The sequence below is a fragment of the Chiloscyllium punctatum genome, chromosome X (assembly GCF_047496795.1).
Source record: "Chiloscyllium punctatum isolate Juve2018m chromosome X, sChiPun1.3, whole genome shotgun sequence".
NCBI lineage: Eukaryota > Metazoa > Chordata > Chondrichthyes > Orectolobiformes > Hemiscylliidae > Chiloscyllium > Chiloscyllium punctatum.
The window spans coordinates 24,699,602-24,720,926 of record NC_092791.1 but is presented as its reverse complement, the minus strand read 5'-3'; the positions used below and the strand labels follow the sequence as shown (position 1 = coordinate 24,720,926).

Below are 21,325 nucleotides of genomic sequence, written 5' to 3'. Positions count from 1 at the left end.
GCGTATACTTCACCTTGTGATATTGTATGCAAAGAAGGAAGACGTAATGCAGTGAGGCAGCACAAATGCCTACAGTGGTCAACTACCTTGTTGGGTCTCGTCAGTTGAGACTGAGTTTAAGATTTGGGCCCGGTGGCAGTGGTGGAGCCATTTCTCAGGATTTCTGAAACTGAATCACATGTTTTCTAAATGTTGTGGCTGTTATTATGTTAAGGATATTGGCCCTGAATTTCAACAATGGTTTGTCCTAATCTCTCTAAAGTCAGGCAGACATCAAAGACCCCCAGGGATGGAGTGATGTGCTCTATCACCAGGCCTTCTGTGGTCTTCTGGTGAAAATGCAACAAATGATTGGAACAGCCCTTCAGAAGAGATTCCTTATTTCTAATCATAAGTCTTCAGTTTAATAGAAAAACCATAATGGCAACAGAAACAATCTTCAATAAATTATTTTGATCAATTCCATTGAATGTTCCTCTTCATTTTATTGGCATATTTTATTGAGCCTCATGCGTTCTTTGGTTTGTAGATGTCCTTTTAATAGTTCTACATTGGCAGGTTGTCTACTTGCATCCTGTGTATTTCTTTTTTCCTTCCCAGATCCACTATTGTAGATCAGTGCTGCTTTAAGAATATGAAATTTGAGCAAATGAGCTGCACAAATTTTTACAATCTAAATGTGATATTATAGATAAAGGGTGAGCAGCAAGTAAAATGGACGTTACTAAAATAGAGAAATGGATTAAACTATCTATTGTCTTCAAGATGGTATTGACTGGTCTATTTTCTGTGTACACTAGAAGTCTAACTTGCCAATAAAGAAAATTCACTTTTCATTAAAACATATCTATGGTATGTGTGAGCAACAAATTCATTTCAATGGGTTAGGAAATCTTTACTTTCTTCGAATCAGTCAAGTAATTATTCCTTAGAATTTAGGTGTCGCTTGTGATCAATTGATCCAATTAAATTCAATTCAATTCAATTCAATTCAGTTCAACCACTGGAGGTAAAACTTCCTCGTTTCAAATCCTACTCCAAATATCTGACCACACTAGCTGGTGCTGCCATGTCAGTAATGTGGTCTGTTGTGACAAGATGTTAAACCAAGGCTCGGTCTGCCCTCTTAGGTGAATGTGAAAGACTTTCGAGCCAAAGCAGCAGAGACCTGGCCAATGTTTCTCCCTTCAATTGATATCACTTAAAAACAGATTCTCTGGTAATTTTTTCATTGCTGTTTGTGGTAGTCTGCTGTGTGTGAATCACCTTTCCTACATTACCACAGTAACTCCACTTCAAAAATGCTTTAGGAGCTGCTGAATTTGTGCAGGCTGCTTCGTGAGGATGTACATGTACGTGATGGAGTTGGAGTGTTTTTCTGTGCAGAACTCTTTAAAAAAATATTTCCGAGCATGAGATATTGCAAGTCTTTGCAATTATGCCTTTTGAGATCTGCTCACCCGTTAATGTGTATATAAAGACTTGTACATGCATACCATTCCTTTAAATTGTACATTTTCAGCATGCAACACTTACTCTCATATTTATTCCTGACAGTCATGAGGAGTCAGTTGTATCAATTCAACTATTGCCATCCTGCTTGTTAACACACTGAGCGTCTATTGAGTGCACCTTCCTATGTCTCCCAAGTTAGGTGGCACGCTACCATTCATGATACTTAACTCTGGTTAGGTAACCTCTCTCATGAGAACCTGTTCCATAGTTTTGAAACTCCTCAGTAAAGACGTTACCAATATAGAAGATACTTTTGAAAACTCCTCAATACTGCTTCTTTTTAGTTTCCATCAACAAAAACACATCCTTAATATTTGCACCAACATTAAATAAGAAAGACTGTAAGAGAACCAGGCTCACTTAACTTGAGAGTTCAATTGCTAAATGGTCCTGTTTCAGGTGCAAATGACCTCAGTTAATGTTATGCTTAATTAAATTGCCAACTTTATCTTTATCCTCTGACTTTGTGTCATCACATTAACTGCCAGCTGTACATGGTGAAACAGCTCCCCAGAAGCCAGTATCTCGTCATCAAGTCACCCTTTATTTACCTATAGAAAGCCCTTGACACTGATCCAGTTCCCTCAGAGCCAGCTCTCAGTGTGAACAGAACCGTTGACACTCCTGTTTATATCTGCCAGCCAGGGCTCCCTGATTGGGGCTGTTAATCTGGACCAATCAGGGAACTCATATTCTGAGATCCACCTGGCCGACCTCATTACAGACATTACATCCCTCCCCCTCTGAGTCTGAGAACGTAGGCCGTTTTTTTTTTGTAGATTTGCCTGGGGTGTTTTAGTACCAAGTCAGGTTCCTCTGACTCGGCCTCTGATATGGGTGGCATGTAACGTACAGTAGCTCGCCTCTTGCACCCAGAGCATCTCAAAAGAAATATATTCTTCTCTTCAGGCGTCAAAGACGTCAAGACAGCAACATCTGCTGTGTCCATTTAGATTCTGAGGTCTCTTCAATGCTTGACAGAGAAGGAGAACCCACAGATTCTGCCAGCCTTTCCAACTATTCTGAGAAGCCAGGCACATTTTGCTCCCTTCACCGTTTGCAGCTTTCATATGGTCCACGTGCTTGTTCAGCACCTATCTGAACTTTCTACACCACTGGACTTAACCTTGTGTCAACCATGCTTCTTACCCATGCAGGGCCATTCCTGTGGTTCCTACACAAAACTTCGTCCCCTGAAGTAAATTGTTTCTCTCACTTAGCAGAGGCTTGTGTCCAGCATTGACATTCTTAATGCCATTTCACCCTCACCCCAGGTCTGGGAAGATCAGACCTAACCTGGTGTGGAGTCTTCTCCCCATTAGCAACTCTGCAGTTGCATGAGGGGTGGTCCTATAATCAAATAGGAACTGGGACAGTTTGGGATCTGGTGCCGCTGTCAGCTGTTTCTTTAAGGAGAAAGTGAGGACTGCAGATGCTGGAGATCAGAGCTGAAAATGTGTTGCTGGAAAAGCGCAGCAGGTCAGGCAGCATCCAAGGAGCAGGAGAATCGACGTTTCGGGCATGAGCCCTTCTTCAGGAATGAGGAAAGTGTGTCCAGCAGGCTAAGATAAAAGGTAGGGAGGAGGGACTTGGGGGAGGGGCAGTGCAAATGCGATAGGTGGAAGGAGGTTAAGGTGAGGGTGATAGGCCGGAGTGGGGGTGGGGGCGGAGAGGTTAGGAAGAAGATTGCAGTTTAGGAAGCACCTTGTCTCAGTCCCAACCCTCGAACTCAGCACCACCTTCCAAATCAAATGGAGCCACCCTTTCCCTCGCTACCCTTTTGCCCCTTATATATGATATAATGCTGTTTCCTCAGTCCTGTTTGCCAAAGACATTTCATGGCCCCTTTCAGCCCTCCTAATTCTTTGTTTGAGTTCTTTCCAACTATCTTTGTATTCTTCAGGGGCTATGTCTGTCTTCAATTTCCTAAACCTTACGAATGCCTCTTTTTTCTTTTTGACTGAACTCTCAATCTCTCTTGTCAGCCAAGGTTCCTGTATCTTGCCATCCTTATCCTTCATTTTTGCAGGAATATGTTAGTTCTGAACTCTAATCAACTGGCCTTGAAAAGATGTGTATTCAAGGGATGAGATAAACCAATTAAGAAGTCTGATTTTACAAATAAACTGATGAGCATCAGGTCTAGTCTGAATGGACAGTTACAGTATATTGGCACTGAATGCTACAATGAAGCATGTGACTGATGAAGAAGTCTTGAGGACAAATGAAACATTAACAAAATTAAGTTCACATTTATGCAAAAATGCATACTCAATTTTCAAGTGTTATGGAACCCAGAATATATGAAACCGGGCCCTTTTTATCACCTGGTGTACATGCAAGACCTCCAGGTGGCTATTCTGGTATGGCAGAGTCTATCAAATAGTAATATAAAACAAAGAACTGGAAATCTGAAACAAAAGTAGAAATTGCTGGAGAAACTCAGCAAGGCTGGCAGCAGCTGTGGAGAGAAAGCAGAGTTAACGTTTCAAGTCCAGTGATCCTTCTTCAGAACTGCCAGGTTTCTCCAGCAATTTCTGTTTTTGCGTCATCGTATTGGTAATGGGAAATAATAATGAGAAATGTTGTCCGTTGGCCTGGGAAGCCAAGAAATAAAAAAAGGATGGTTAAAAGTACCTCAGCTGCTGAAACACTGACACTCGTAGAAACAATGAATGCAGGAGGCATGTTTTTATAATATTTTGAAGAAAATCCCATTTAACGGCAATTCTGAGAAAACAATTGCCTGTAGAATCTTACATGGGTAATCCTTCCTTTGGTACAGGTTGTCACCAAGAAGAGGTTGAAGGTGGACCTTGCGCAAGTGAAGGAACTGTTAGAAGGCAAAGATATCTGCAGCACAAAGTCGGTGGATGCAGTTTGCCAATTATTGGATAGTTTTGTGACTAAAGGTATTTGTTCTAATAAATTACTGAAGATTCTTAAAGAGGAACACCTGGTGATATGAGGAGATGTAAAAATGATGTATTTTCTGATGTTTAGCTGGTTTTGTGAAGAAACGTGATTTTTCTTGAAAGAAAAGGAGGTGTGCTGTGGAAGGTTGTGTTTTCAGATAAGACATAGAATATGAAAATAATCCTTGGTCCATTTTTATTAGTTTCTGTTCTGTTGTTTGTTTGTCCGTAAAAGTTTTATTTTGAACGGAAGAATCTGACAGTATAGCAAGGGTTCGATTGCTGACTGTTTAATTATTGAACTAAGTGACTGAACAAATATAAAGGGGGAGTGTGTGCTATTAGATGTGAATGAACTGTGTCTGAGGAGTCAAAACAAAAACTCTATCTGTTGGATAGTGAGTTCTATCTCACCCACGAACCTAGATTCAAGTTGATACTGTGCTTAATTTCATTTCTTTTATCTGCATAGTGAACTGTTTAATTTCTTCTGTTTAGACTCCATTGTGAGCTGTTTACTTTCTTTTTAATTGCCATTGTAAACTGTTTACTTTCCCTTGTTTAAATTCAATTGGAGCTATTTACTTTCCCTCTGTTGAAACTTTCCATTGTGAGCAGTTTACTTTTTCCTTGTTGAAACTCTACTCGATCCAGTTTGCTTTCTCCTTGTTTGATCTCTATTGTAAACTGATTGCTTGCTCTTCAAACTCTAATATAAACTATTTACTTTCACCTTCTGAAGCTCTTCAATATCCAACATGAATGGCTTACTTGCCCTTCGTTTAAACTCTATAATGAGCAATTAGCCTTTTCCTTGTTTAAACCCCATTGTGGCTACTTCCTCCTTGTTTTACTTCCTTTGTGAAAACATAAGAAATAGGAGCAGGAATAGGCCATCTGGCCCTTCGAACCTGCTCCACCATTCAATAAGATCACAGCTGATCTTCATGGATTCAGCTCCAGTTACCCGCCCGCTCACCATAACCCTTAATTCCTTTACTGTTTAAAAATCTATCTATCTTTGCCTTCAAAACATTCAACGAGGTAGCCTCAACTGCTTCACTTAACAGAGAATTCTACAGATTCACAAGCCTTTGGGTGAAGAAGTTCCTCCTTATTTTGAGGCTGTGCCCCATCGTTCTAGTTTCACCCACCAGTGGAAACAACCTCACTGCTTCAATCTTATCTATTCCCTTCATAATTTTATATGTTTCTAAAAGATACCCCCTCATTCGAATCAGTATATCCCAGTCTACTCAATCTCTCCTCATAAGCCAACCCTCTCAACTCTGGAATCAACCCTGTGAACCTCCTCTGCACCCCCTCCAGTGCTGGTACATCTTTTCTCAAGTAAGGAGACCAAAACTGCACACAATACTCCAGGTGTGGCCTCACCAGCACCCTGTACAGCTGCAACATAACCTCCCTATTTTTAAACTCCATCTCTCTAGCAGTGAAGGGCAATATTCCATTTGCCCTCTCAATTACCTGCTGCACCTGCAAACCAATGTTTTGAGATTTATGTACAAGAACACCCAGGTCCCTCTGCACAGCAGCATGCTGCAATTTTTCACCGTTTAAATAATAGTCCATTTTGCTGTTCTTCTGACCAAAATGGATGACCTCACATGTACCAACATTGTTCTCCATCTGCCAGACACTTGTCCACTCACTTAAACTATCTATATATCTCTGCAGACTTTCCGTGTCCTCTGCACACTTTGCTTTACCATTCATCTCAGTGTCATCTGCAAACCTTGACACGCTACACTTGGTCCCCAACCGTTAATCATCTCTGTAAATTATAAACAATTGCAGTCCCAGCACTGATCCCTGAGGCAAACCACTAGCCACTGATCGCCAACCAGAAAAACACCCATTTATTCCCACTCTTTGGTTTCAGTTAATTAACAATCTTCTATCCATGCTAATACATTACCCATAACGCATGCACCTTTATCTTATACAGCCTTTTGTGTGGCACCTTGTTGAGTGCCTTCTGGAAATTCAGATACACCACATCCACCAGCTCCCTGTTGTCCACCGTGCTTGTAATGTCCTCAAACAATTCCAATAAATTAGTTAAACTTGATCTGCCTTTCATGAACCTTTGCTGCATCTGCCCAGTGGGGCAATTTCTATCAGATGTCTTGCTATTTCTTTCTTGACTATAGATTCAAGCACTTTCGCCACTATAGAAGTTAAGATAATGGGCCTATAGTTACCCACCTTTTGTCCAACTCCTTTTTTAAACAGTGGCATCACATTTACTATTTTCCAATCTGCTGGAACCACCCTAGAGTTGAGCAAATTTTGGCAAATTACCACAAGCATATTTGCTATCGCTCCCCCCCCCCACCCCCCAATCTCTTTTGGTACCCTGGGATGCATTCCATCTTGGCCAGGAGACTTGTCTAGCTGTAGCCCCATTAGCCCAACATTACCTCTTTAGTGATAATTTCTAGGTCCTCACCCTGCTGTAGCCTCCTTGCCATCAATTATTAGCATGTTATTTGTGTCTTCCACTGTAAAGACCAGAACAAAATTCCTGTTCAACGCCTCAGCTATTTCCTCGCTTCCCTTGAACTGTTTTCATTTTCCTTGTTTTAATTTCCATTGTGAACTACTTGCTTTCTTTGCTTCCCCTTTGCCTGCCCCCAAACCAAACCTTCATTGTGAGCATTTTTATTGCTTATAATTTATCAGATCTTTACTTTGGGTTGATCGTATGTAAGGGCAATAGTGCAGAGGTTCAGAGAAGCTCCCTTGATTAATTGATATTGTTTGATTTTCACAGGCAAATCTACAGGATGATCACTGGGTAGAGTAAGGGAACTAGGCAGGCAATCCACTGTAGCCATTCCCCAGCAAAACACATATACTGCTTTGGATGTTGTTGTGTGTGGGGGTGGGGGTGGGGGTGGGGGGCGGGGGGTGGGGCGGGCGGTGAATGGCTTCTCTGAGGAAAGTAGCAAAAGCCAAATTCATTGCAGCACAGTTAGCTCTGTTGCACAGGAAAGGAGAAATAAATGTGTGAACGCTATAGAAATCATAAGACATAGGAGCAGATATAGACCATTCAGCCCATTGAGCCTGCTCTGCCATTCAATGAGATTATGGCTGATTTGATAATTCTCAACTCTAATTTCCTGTCCTTTCTCCATAATCCTTGATTCCCTTATTGATTAATTATGTTTATCTTAACCCTGAATATATTTAATAACCCAGACCTGATAGCTCCCAGATTCACTATCCTCTGAGAGAAGAAATTTCTCCTTATCTCTTCTTAAACGTGCAAGATTTTATTCTGAGATTATGCCCTCTTGTCCTACATTCTCCTGCAAGGGAAACAACCTTTCTGCATCTATCCTGTCAGGTCCCTTAAGAATCTCTTATGTTTCAATAATGTTGCTTCACCTTCTTCTAAATCCCAGTGAATACAGAGCCAACCTATTCAAATTGTCCTCATAAGGCAGTCCCTCAATATCTGCTATCAGCCCAGTGAACATTCTCTGGACTGCCTTCAATGCCAGTCTATCTTTCCTCAGATAATGGGCCTAAACTGTTCGCAGTACTCCAGCTGTGACTTAACTAGTGCTTTGTATAGTTTTAGCAAAGCCTCCCTACTTTGCTTTCCCATTACCTGCTGAACTTAGATGCTAGTTTTTTTTTGTGATTCATGGATGAGGATTCTCTAATCCCTCTTCTGTAGCATTCTGCAATCTTACTCTATTTAGATAATATGCAGCTCCTCTATTCTTCCTGTCAAGTGCATAACTTCACATTTCCCCACATTAAATTCCATCTGCCATATTTTTGCCTAATTCCTTAACCTGTCTATATCCTTCTGTAGACTTTGTGTCATCCTTACTGGTTGCCTTCCCATCTATTTTAGTATCATCTGTAAACATGGCAATTGTACATTCATCTTCCTCATCCAAGTCATTAATATATATTGTAACAGGTTGTGGCCCCAGCATTAATCTCTGTGGTATAACACTAGTTACAGTTTGCCCCCTTATCCCAACACTCTGTCTTCTATTAGGTCACCAATCCTCGATCCATGCTTATATACTGCCCACAACACCAAGGGTTCTTATGAAGCAGCTTAATGTATGGTATCTCATCAAGTGCCTTCTAAAAATCCAAATATATTGCAACCACCGCTCCCCCCTTTAATACTGCTTGTTACCTCCTTAAAGAATTCTAGTAATTTTGTCAGGCATGATTTCCCCTTCATGACGTCATGCTGACTTCTGCTTGATCATATTATGTATTTCTAAATGCTCTGCTATTACATCTTTTATAATAAACTTCAATTTTTTTCCCAATCACAGAGTTTAAGCTAACTGGCCAATTTCTTGCATCCCTTTTTCAAACAAACATGTTACTTTGGTAGTTTTCAGTCCTCTGGGATTTTCCAGAATCTTAGGATTCTTGAAAGATTACTTCCAATACATCCATTATCTCTGTAGCTACTTTATTAACAGCCTAGGATACAGGATCGAATTGATCTTTCACCCCATTAGTTTCCCTTGCACCTTTTCTCATGACCGTTATTGTGTTTATTTCTTCTCCCCCTTTTGCCCGCCCCAATTATTTAGTGATTTTCAGATGCTATTAATGTCTTCTACTGTGATGACTGGTGCAAAGTATTTATTCACCTCCTCTGCAATTTAATGGTTCCCCATTATCAGTTCCTTCACCTCGTTCTCTTAAGGGGCCTCTGTCCACTTTGGCTTCTCTCCCCGATGCATATGTTTAAAGAAGCCCTTGCTCTCTGTCTTGATGATACTTGCAAGTTACCCTTCAGGTTTATTTTCTTCCTGGTTTTTTATTGTTGTCTTTCGTGGGTTTTCAAAACTTTCCTAATCCTCTGGCTTGCTACTAATCTTCAACTCATTTTATATTCTTTTTCTTTCAATTTGACGCTATCCTTAACTTCCTTGGTTAACCAAAGTTGCCTTTATCCTTTTCCTAAACTCCTCCTTCCACCTTGGAATGTGCCTTCACTGTGAGCCATGAACTATTTTCTTAAAAGTCTGCCTTGTTCCTTAACCATCTTTGCTGCTAAACTCCTTTCCCGGTCCATTCCAGTGAGCTCTGCCCTCATTCCTATATAACTGCCCATGTTTAAGCTTAGTACAGTTGTTTCTGAAACAAGTTCCTCCCTCTCAAACTGAATGCTACATTCTACTATGGTCACTATTTCTGAGGTTTTTTTTTACTCTGACATCATTTATTAAACCAGCCTCACTACACATTGCCAGATCTAAAATAGCCTGATCCCTGGTTGGATCCACAACATATTGTTGTAGGAAACTGTCTCAAATACACTTTGTCAACTCTTCCTCATGGCTTCCTCTGCCAATTTGACCATCCCAATCTATTTCAAAGTTAAACTCACCTATGAGTAGTATGCTGCCTTTTGTACACATCAGTATCTCCTGATTTATCAGTAACCCCTCCAATATAGCCAATATTACAGTGCCAATGGATTAGTCATAAGAGATTCAAATGTAAGGGAAATAGATGTTTCTCTAGCACAAATGAGATTCCAGGATGGTGTGTTACTTTCCGAGTGCTAGGGTCAAGGATGTCTTGGAGCAGCTTCAGGACATTCTGGAGCAGGAGGGTGAACAGCCAGTGATTGTGATATACATCGATACGAATGACATAGGACCTCATCCCATTTCTTTTTACCTAAAAGCTGAATATGGGGAGTTAGGGGCCAAGTTAAAAAGTCAGACCTCAAAGGTAGTGATCTCAGGGTTGCTACCAGTGCCATATGCTAATCAGAGTAGAAAAAGCAGGATATATCAATCCAATAAGTGGCTGGGGAGATGTTGCAAGGGGGAGAGTTTCAGATTCCTCTGACTTCGGGACTAGTTCTGGGAGAGGTGGACCAGAAAAGCTGGGCAGGACTGACACTGATGTCCTTGGGGGAGTATTTGTAGTGCAGGTAGGGAGGGTTTAACTCAAATAGCACGAGTGTGGGAAGACGGAAGAGGAAACAGAAGAAAGAGAAACAAGGACAAAAACAAAAGACAGAAATAAGCGAGGGTTTAGGCAGAGAATTAAAATGCAAGAATGAAGCAGGGCCATAGTGCAAAGTAATGAATGGGACTAAGAATGTTAAAAAGACAAGCCTAAGCCCTATGTCTCAATGTACAAAACATTTGCAGTAAAATGGTTGAATTCGTCACAGAAATACATATAAATGGGTATCATATAGTTGGGATTATGTGGCTACAGGGTGATCAGGGACGGGAATTGAATATCCAAGATATTCAGTTTTCAAGAAGACAGATGAAAAGGAAAAGGAGGTGGGGTAGCATTGCTGGTTAAAGAGTAAATTAACGCAATAGTGGGAAAGGATATTAGCTCCAGTGAAATGGAATCTGCACAAATAGAAATGCCAAGGGGTAGAAAATATTAGTAGGGATTATATATAGACATGGAAACTGTCGTGGTAATGTTGGGGATGGCATTAAACAGGAAATTAGAGATACAAGCAATAAAGCTGTAATTCTGGGTGACCTTAATCATATCAGTGACAGTGCAGTAGAGGAAGAATTCCTGGAGTGTGAATCAATTATGTTGAGGAACTAACTATAAAACAGGCCATATTACACTGGATCTTGTGTCAAGACAAAGAAAGAATTGGCAATCTCGCTGTGCGAGGTTCTTTAGGGAAGATCAATCGTAATATGGTGGAATTCTTCATTTAAGGTAGAGTGACATAGTTGATTCTGAGACTACGATACTAAATCTAAACAAAGGAATCTTTTATGACATGAAGTGTGAGTTAGCTATGGTATAATAGGGAATGTTACTCAAAAGGATGATGATGGATAGTCAATGACAGACATTGAAAGAGTACATAGAGGAACTGCAACAATAGTTCATTCCTGTCTGGCACGAAAAGGTAAAGAAAAAGATGGCCCATCTATGGCTAACAAGGGAAATTAGGGATAGTATTATATTCAAGGAAGGGGCATACAAAATGGCAGACCTGGGGATTGGGAACAGTTTAGATTTCAGCAAAGGAGAGCAAAGAGATTTTTAAAGAGGGGGAATATAGAGTATGAGACTAATCTTGCGGAGAACATACAAACTTCTTGTAAAAGCTTCCATAGGCACATGAAGGGAAAAAGATTAATTAAGATAAAAGTAGATCCGTGACACAAACAGGGAAAATTATAATGGGGAACACAGAGATGGCAGACCAAATAAATAGCACTGAAAAAGCATCACTGCACTCAAGTTGTTAAATCTGCTTTCCCTCCGCAAATGCTGCCAGACCTGCTGAGTTTCTCCAGCAATTTCTGTTTTTTGTTTGATTTCTAGCACCCACAGTTCTTTGTTTTAATTCAATACATAGATTGGTTCTACTTTCACAAAGGAGAAAACAGATTACATCCCAAAAATTGTTGGGAACACAGAATCTCATCAGAGACAAGAAGTGAAAGAAATCAGTATTAGTAGGAAAATGGTGTCGAGGAAATTGATGGGATGAAAGGCCAATGAATCCCCAGGGCCCAATAATCTACATCCAGAGTACTAAAATATGTGACCTTAGGAATAATGGATGTATTGGTGGTCACCTTTCAAGATCCTATTAATTCTGAAACAGTTCCTACGATTGGACTGTAGATCATGGAACTCACTATTTCAGATGAGGAGAAATTGCTTAATCCAGAGAGTGGTGGGATTGTAGCTATACTGAGTAGGATGATCAGCCATGATCATAATTAATTGGTGGAGTAAACTCAACAGGCTGAATGGCTGAGTCCTGCTCCTACTTTCTATGTTCTATGTTTTGCAGCTCACATCTCTTCAAGTTGCATTGTGCGCATGTTTGTCTTTTCAGGTGTTATATTTCAAGCCCATTTTTTGTGAGCTTGCTATTTTGCTGCATTTTTGTTCACAGCCTGATAGTTTGCTTTTTGTTCTCGATCGGGCTTGTTAAGCTGCATCATGCTTCTTTGTGCGCTTGTTCTTCTTTGTATCCAAACTTTGCATTGCTCCAATTCTCTCAGGTAATAAGTTATCTTTTACTTTTCCACCCCTCACTTTTGCTGCTATACCCGAGCTACCTATGTCCATCACAATTCTGGACCACATTCTCAAACAAATGGCACATTTTGCAAATGGCTGTCTTCACTCCTTTTATCATGTATCATAAAACACCATAGTAACAGCAAAGTACCAACACCAGAAACTGCAATTTTGACAATCACGCTTTCAGAAATACGAGCAAAGCCATAGTTGTGACCTATATCTTGAACAGTAATGACAAGACAGGGCAAACGCAGGAAGGATGTTCCAGATGAATGGGGAGTCCAGAACCAAGGGTCACAGTCTAAGGAAATGGGGAAGGTCATTTAGGTCCGAGATGAGGAGAAATGTCTTCACCCAGAGATTAGTGAGCCTGTGGAATTCTGTGCCACAGAAAACGGTGCAATTGGTAACAAAATTAGAGATATGAGATGATTCCCATTTACAATTTGGCAGAGAGAGAACACTTGTTTCAGAACTTTAGGGAAATAGGTGGTGACATCTTGCAAAATGTCCAGATTTCAGAGGAGGAAGTGCTGGAAGTCTTGAAACAGGTAAAGGTGGATAAATCCCCAGGACCTGATCAGGTGTACCCTAGAACTCTGTGGGAAGCTAGAGAAGTGATTGCTGGGCCTCTTGCTGAGATTATTTGTATCATCGATAGTCACAGGTGAGGTGCCGGAAGACTGGAGGTTGACTAACGTGGTGCCACTGTTTAAGAAGGGCGGTAAAGACAAGCCAGGGAACTATAGACCAGTGAGCCTGACTTCGGTTGTGGGCAGGTTGTTGGAGGGAATCCTGAGGGTCAGGATGTACATGTATTTGGAAAGGCAAGGACTGATTCGGGATAGTCAACATGGCTTTGTGCATGGGAAATCATGTCTTACAAATTTGATTGAGTTTTTTGAGGAAGTAACAAAGAGGATTGATGAGGGCAGACTGGTAGATGTGATCTATATGGACTTCGGTAAGACGTTTGACAAGGTTCCCCATAAGACACTGATTAGCAAGGTTAGATCTCATGGAATACAGGGAGAACTAGCCATTTGGATACAGAACTGGCTCAAAGGTAGAAGACAGAGGGTAGTGGTGGAGGGTTGTTTTTCAGACTGGAGGCCTGTGACCGGTGGAGTGCCACAAGGATCGGTGCTGGGTCTCTACTTTTTGTCATTTACATAAATGATTGAATGCGAGCATAAGAGGTACAGTTAGTAAGTTTGCAGATGACAACAAAATTGGAGGTGTAGTGGACAGCGAAGAAGGTTACCTCAGATTACAACAGGATCTGGACCAGATGGGCCAATGGGCTGAGAAGTGGCAGATAGAGTTTAATTCAGATAAATGCAAGGTCCTGCATTTTGGGAAAGCAAATCTTAGCAGGACTTATACACTTAACGGTAAGGTCCTAGGGAGTGTTGCTGAACAAAGAGACCTTGGAGTGCAGGTTCATAGCTCCTTGAAAGTGGAGTCGCAGGTAGATAGGATAGTGAAGAAGGCATTTGGTATGCTTTCCTTTATTAGTCAGAGTATTGAGTACAGGAGTTGGGAGGTCATGTTGCGGCTATACAGGACATTGGTTAGGCCACTGTTGGAATATTGCATGCAATTCTGGTCTCCTTCCTATCAGAAAGATATTGTGAAACTTGAAAGTGTTCAGAAAAGATTTACAAGGATGTTGCCAGGGTTGGAGGATTTGAGCTACAGGGAGAGGCTGAACTGGGGCTGTTTTCCCTGGAGCGTCGGAGGCTGAGGGCTAACCTTATAGAGGTTTACAAAATTATGAGGGGCATGGATAGGGTAAATAGGCAAAGTCTTTTCCCTGGGGTCGGGGAGTCCAGAGCTAGAGGGCATAGGTTTAGTGTGAGAGGGGAAAGATATAAAAGAGACCTTAGGGGCAACATTTTCACACAGAGGGTGGTACATGTATGGAATGAGCTACCAGAGGAAGTGGTGGAGGATGGTACAATTGCAACATTTAAAAGGCATTTGAATGGGTATATGAATAGGAATGGTTTGGAGGGATATGGGCAGGGTACTGGCAGGTGGGACGAGATTAGGTTGGGATATCTGGTCGGCATGGACAGAAGGGTCTGTTTCCATGCTGTCCAACTCTATGACTCTAAGTTGTATTATTACAAACCTATTCACCAGAAGATTGATGTTCACTGATAAGTAAATTGCTGTAGAATATAAGAGATCACTTTGCACCTACTTTTTTAAATCATAGAATTCCTACAATGTGGAAACAGGCCCACACCTACCATCCAAAGAGTAACCCACCCAGACTCAATCCCCTACTCTATTACCCTGACTAATGCATCTCAACTACACATCCCTGGACACTATGGGCAATTTAGCATGGCCAATTCACCGAACCTGCACACAGCCGCCCGAGGCTGGAATCAAATCCGGGTTCCTGGTGCTTTCGAGGCAGCAGTGCTCAACACTGAGCCACTGTGGTGCCCCTAAAAGATGCATATATATTCATCATTAAAATCTATTTAAGCAAAAATATGTCTGGTGTTTTTAGTGTTGAAGGCTGTGTAGTTTGGAAAGGAGTGTTTTCAGCACCATTGTCTGGACTATGGATTAAACTGTAACAGGGCTTGAACAGGGCCACTGGTTGAATCATGCCACAAATTAAACTGGATCCATGTAGTTGTGGGGAACTTTGAAAGAACCATCTCATTTGTATAAAATATTAGCATGCAAGTGCAGCAAGTCGTTAAGACAGCTAATGTCATTTTGGCCTTTATTACTGGGGGTGGGGTGAGGTGGGGGGGGGGGGGGGGGAGGGTTGTTGGACAGTCTTGTTACCACTACAGGGTGTTGGTGCATCTGCACCTGGAGTACCTCATGCAGTTTTAGTTTCCATATTTAAGAAAGAGTATACCATCATTGGAGGCTGTTCAAAAGAGATTCATGAGGTTGATTCCTGGGATGAAGGGGTTGACTAATCAAGAACAACGAATCAGGTTGGGTTATTATTCATTAGAGTTTGGAAGAATGAAAGGTGTTCTTATTGAAACATACAAGATTCTGAGTGGGGCTTGACAGGGACCATTACTACTGAGGTGAGCTGGGAGTCTCCAAACTGCTTACGCCTACATGACATGGACAGTTGTACTAGTCTGTTGAAAAAGACCTCACTTGCCGGGATAACGTCCTTGGCCAGTGAAAGGGGCTTTTGGAGCCAGGAGCCCTTTGGCCCTGCGCACTGGCTGAATGAACAGCCAGGCTGTCTGTCCAGATGTGAAATATCAAGCCGCCTGCTCGTGATGGGGGACCGGTGTGAAGCAGAACCCTCCCATGAGCGTTCCCATCTCCTCGCCAGTGCCCAGACCACAGCCGCACCAGCTCTCTGCTGGGTCTTTCCTGTCTGCGTGAGCAGGCTCGAACTCTGGCCGGTCAGCCAAGGACAAACGCTTGTTACTGTAAGTGCTGCTTAGTGGGTTAGGATTTGTGTGGAAGAGCCTTGAGAAACTACACCTGGATCGTGTTAGTTCCCTCATAGCTGGAGTTCGGACGCCTCCCAGATTTCAATCCCTGTGATTTGAACTGGCCCGGAACTAGTGCCTTCCTAACACCTCCTGGAAATGTTTCGCTGCCGAGGTTGTGTCTTAAAACACAGTTACACCTGGCCCCACTGGGCAAAGGGAAACCATGGCATGCATTACCAGTCTGCCCGCCTCGTTATTGTGCAGGTTAGTCAGATAGCGCAGATCCCGGCCCCTTTCGCTTGAGTCCACGAACTCGCGGCCGAAGACGCGGCCGAAGTCGATGTTGTCGCTGCAGCCGCCCCAATGCCAGTCGGGCCCGCCCGGTCCCCGCCGCCGGTAGTCGCAGGTACACGACTCGATGGAGCCTTCGGAGCAGGAGCGGGACACGGAATGCGTTACCGCCGCGCTGGTCAGGGCGAAGATAAAAGCGGTCTCTCTGCAACCTGCAGGGACAAGAAACCGGGAAAAAATTAAGAGGGAAGGACAGAGACCGAGAGATCCAGACACCGGACAGGGAGAGAGAGAGAGAGACCCCCGGTAACCCGCATCGGAGAGCCAAGCCTCTCCTCCGAAGGAATAGAAGGAGCGGTACAGACCCGAATGCAGAAGCAGAGAGAGAGAGAAATTGAAGCAGAGTCCCACAGAAACACCCTCAGCCCGAGAGGGGCCGAGAAGGAAGGGCACAGTAGGAGGCAAGGGCGTAAAGATATCGAGTGAGAGACTGAGATTTGGAGACAGAGATAGCAAAACAAAAAGACACACAGGGAATGGGGAGCATGAGATACTACATGTGCGAGAGAGAGAGCGGAACACGCACCTACATTCACACACACACACATTCAGACATGATTTGGAGATGCCGGTGTTGGACTGGAGTGTACAAAGTTAAAAATCACACAACACCAGGTTATAGTCCCAACAGGTTTAATTGGAAGCACACTAGCTTTCGGAGCGATACAATCACCTGATGAAGGAGCGTCGCTCCGAAAGCTAATGTGCTTCCAATTAAACCTGTTGGACTATAACCTGGTGTTGTGTGATTTTTAACTTTGTACACATTCAGACAAACGGGTATTCACTTGTACACGCTCATCCTCACACACAATCTCTCACATAACACGCACCCATTCGCATATTCTTTCATGCACATATTCACATGCTCAGTTTCTCATTCACATACTCTCAAACATTCGAACACATACTCTCTCAGACACACGTGTGCACATCCACATGCTCAGAGTCTCAAATATTCACACGCACTTCCTCAAACATGCAAACACATTCTCACACACACACATTCACACACACGCATTCAAACACACTCCCACAAACACATCTCTTCTCTTTCACTCTATTGCAGTCTCTCATACATTCACACACTCTTTCACATGTATTCGCACACACATTCACACACACTCTCACTCACATTGCAGATTCACTCCCTCACGCTTACATTCAAACACTCTCACACATTCATACATTCTCTCACACTCACGCACAATCGCTTGCATTCACACACATATTGTCTCACCCTTTCTCATGCACTCACTCACACACACTATCTCAGACACTCATGTTCACTCTCACACACATTCATGTGGTCCATCTCTCACCAACACACCAACTAGCCCAGGCACACATTCACACAAGCACATTCTGTCTCTCTTACACACACACACACATTCATACAAGCACACATTCACAAACACACATGCACATAAACACGCATTCACTTATACCCGGTCATCCTCTCACACACTCTTTCTCACGTGCGTGCATACACACACGCTCTCTCACGTGCACATTCACACACGTTCTCACATGCTCTCTCACGTGTACATTCTCACACGCTCTCTCTCGTGCACATTCTCACTCACACTCTCATGTGCACACACACACACTCATGTGCACATTCACGCATGCTCTCTCCCATGCACATTCACACACGCTCTCTCACGTGCACATTCACATGCTCAGCCTCAGACACATTCACACATTTTCTCAAACATTCAAACACACATTTAAACACGCATTCAGTCATGTACACGTGCAAGCACACACATGCGCAGTCTCACACCTATTCACACGCACTCTCTCACACATTCAAATACTGTACACATTCTCACACACATGCACTTAGTCAGGCACTCATTCACACAAACACATTTACACACGTGCACATTCATGCAAACACGCATTTGCACATACACACCTATAAACACACAATCACACACACGCTGACCCACTCACACCCTCTCTCATGCATACATACACACCCATGCACATATTAATTTGCTCAATTTCACAGTCTCTGACACACACACACACACACACATTGACACACTCAATCTCTCATGCGCATTCATACCTACTATCTTACACACTTTTATGCACACATTCACATGCTCGGTCTCACACACTCTCACACATTCAAACACACATTTACACACACTCTCATACATTCATTTCCCCACACTCATTCTCACACACGCACATTCACATGCTCATACACACATTCACACACTCATTGTCTCTCTCTCACACACACAAATTTGTGCACACACCTATAAACATTCACACACAGTATCTCACACACTCATTCTGTCTCTCATACACATTCACACACACTCTCATGAGCACACATTCACTCATACTCTCACCTACATTCACACACACACACTCACGTACTCACATACACTCTCATACTCAGTCTCACAAACATTCACACATTCATACACACAGCTTCACACAAGCTCATTCTCGCTTTCTGACACACATTTGCACAAACACATTCTTTCACACACAAGCTCATTCGCACATTCACACACACACTTAATCTCTCTCACACGCATACGCACATTCTGTCACACTTACCAATGCGTTCACTCCACAATCTCTTTTTTTCTCTCACATGCATATAGACACTCTATCATATTGGGGAGGCAATCATTCATACACTCTCGCTTACTCTCACTCACTCACGCACCGTCATTCTCTCAACATACTCTTTCTCTCACGCATACACAGTCACTCACTCTCTTTCACGCACACTTTCTCTCACACAGATACACACACAGATACGCATACTCACGCGTACATATACACACTCACGCAAACGGACCCCCTTTGTCTCAGACGCTCACATACACTCGTGCTCTCTCACATACAATCACTTATATACTTACTCACTCACGTACACAGACGCATGCACCCATTCACTCACTCGCTCAGACATTCACTCCACATCAAATGCGAAGAATCTATTAGAGCGATGAAGACAGATGCGGAGGACACGGCGGTACGTCGAACTGTTGAGTAAACACAGCGAGAGTCATGTGTACAGCGAATTCGAGATGATGAAAGCGAACAGAGAGGCGGTGTGGCAGGGCGGGGAGAGGTGTCCAAAGGAAATAGGGAAAGACAGAGAGAGAAAGGTGCACACAAAAACCAGAACCACAGCAGAAAGCATCAGAACATCGGTGAGTAAAAAGGAATACCGTTAGTTAAAATAGTTAAACGTAGGGAATGAGGAAGAGAACTAATTCACTGGAGGAATATTTAAAAGAAACAAACTGGACATCGGCAAGGACTGATAGATTGGTCTCGAATGAGCTGCACATCAGCATTGAAACTGGTGGAACCATTCAGCCCCAAGCGAGATCAAGGTTAGTAACGCCGGTCCCTAACGTGAACATTCAGCACGCAATGGTTATCAGATCCTGTCATCGAGTTAACACCGTGCCGCCCAGAGAAAGCAAATTCCAACCTTCGCCCGGCAACTGAGATACAGTGTCAGGACAGAGAGGGATGGCTACCGTAGCGCAGACCGGCTTAATGCAGCCATTCAGCCCAATAAAGATGCTGGCCTAGTAAATACTCAGTGAGACAGCAATAGACTGGCCTGTTACCTGTGTGTGTGTGTGTGTGTGGGGGGGGGGGGGGGGGGGGGGGTGCGGGGAGATTCTTCAAATCTCGGCCTGTGGTGAAGAGTTTGATTCCTCAATCCCAGCCGGCCTGGTAACCTGTCGAGCTGCGGCCTGTTGGATGCTGCCACAGCCCGATACCTTTGCCTGGGCAGGCTGTTCTGCGGGGGAAAGGGGTGGGGGGAAATAGGCTATCTTGGCCGGGAATGGGCCGGGACACTGTGTTCCTTGGGCTTTCAGTCCAATCCACCTTGGGCCGGCTGATTTCAGGTCGGAACTGACCAACACTACACAGGGAACCTCATGAGGCTTTTTTTTGTTTTATGTCTGCACATGGGCCTAATCTGATGGGTCAACGGGCCTATTTCGCCATCTGGACCTGGACTGGGCTACACTTGAGCTGGGAGGCATCGATTTGAAAGTGGCCTAGGTGCCCCTGGCCTGGCCGAGCCTACCTCGGTTAACGATTTTGCCAAAGATGTTGGAGCTCTGGCTGGTTGGACAGTTCCAGCGTCGGTTGCGGAATTGCCACTTGCACTCCCTGATGGCGGACTGCACTCCCCCGGTGATGCTGTGCAGAATGCCCGGGTTCTGGCGAATCAGTTTCCGTTGCTTTCGACTCAGCAGCTGTAGGCTCGGGTCCAAAACCAGCTGGACGTACTTGGAGTCGGTCAGCAAGTTGGAGGAGGAAGCAATATTTACAATGCCCCTGAAACACACACACACAAACAAAATAACAAAACGTGCAATTTGGAGAATGGTGCACAGAAATAGACCCACTACTCGGATGGCATTGATAGAACTGCACTCGCACCTGTCCCTGCTGCTGGTGGGCTCTTTCATTTGTTAAAGACACTTATTCGGGCTTATGTTCGAGGGGAGGGGGGGTGGGGGCGGGAGTTGGGGGGGGTGGTGTGGGTGAAACTTACCACCATCTCCCACTGTTATTTACCGCCAGCGTGTTGGAAAGGGAGCCGAACGCCAAAAGCCACAGAGTCTTCAGTCCCAGAACTAATGTCATGCTGCTGTTCGAGCAGGAACGATCATTCACAACCAAACAAGAGGGAGTGTTTCTGTGGGGCTGAGTTTGTCGCCTCCTTTTAGCGCCCCCCCCCCCCCCCCCCCAACCCAGCACAGACACGAATTCGATTGTGGAAAAGATGGCAAGTTTGTGTGCAACCAGGTCTAGCCTTCGCCAATGAGTGCAGGGTGCCCTGATCACAGAAGTTTCATCACGGGATTTGCTGCCTTCTTATAAGTTTGTAGGACGAGCTTTTATTTGGGGGGGGGGGTGTAAGTGGCGGACAAACCTCCCAGTTTAGAGGAACAATGGCAGGAAGGGGACACATTCTTCCCCTATTGCCTGCGCGATCCGAGCCAAGAGCTGTCCATCAAAGTGTCTATCATCCGC

The 21,325-nt window shown here is 43.5% G+C and overlaps 1 protein-coding gene across 1 annotated transcript in view; it reads right to left on the bottom strand.

The window, feature by feature from the left end:
- wnt1 (wingless-type MMTV integration site family, member 1) overlaps positions 1-20,984 on the bottom strand; it is a 30,437-nt gene extending 9,453 nt beyond the window's left edge. The window contains exons 1-3 of the mRNA XM_072567011.1: positions 20,844-20,984; positions 20,370-20,623; positions 16,169-16,434 (exon numbers count right to left, since the gene is read on the bottom strand). Coding sequence (XP_072423112.1) covers positions 16,169-16,434; positions 20,370-20,623; positions 20,844-20,935 — 612 coding nt within the window. The 5' untranslated portion in view covers positions 20,936-20,984. The remainder of the gene's footprint in view (positions 1-16,168; positions 16,435-20,369; positions 20,624-20,843) is intronic.
- Positions 20,985-21,325: the final 341 nt, after the last annotated feature.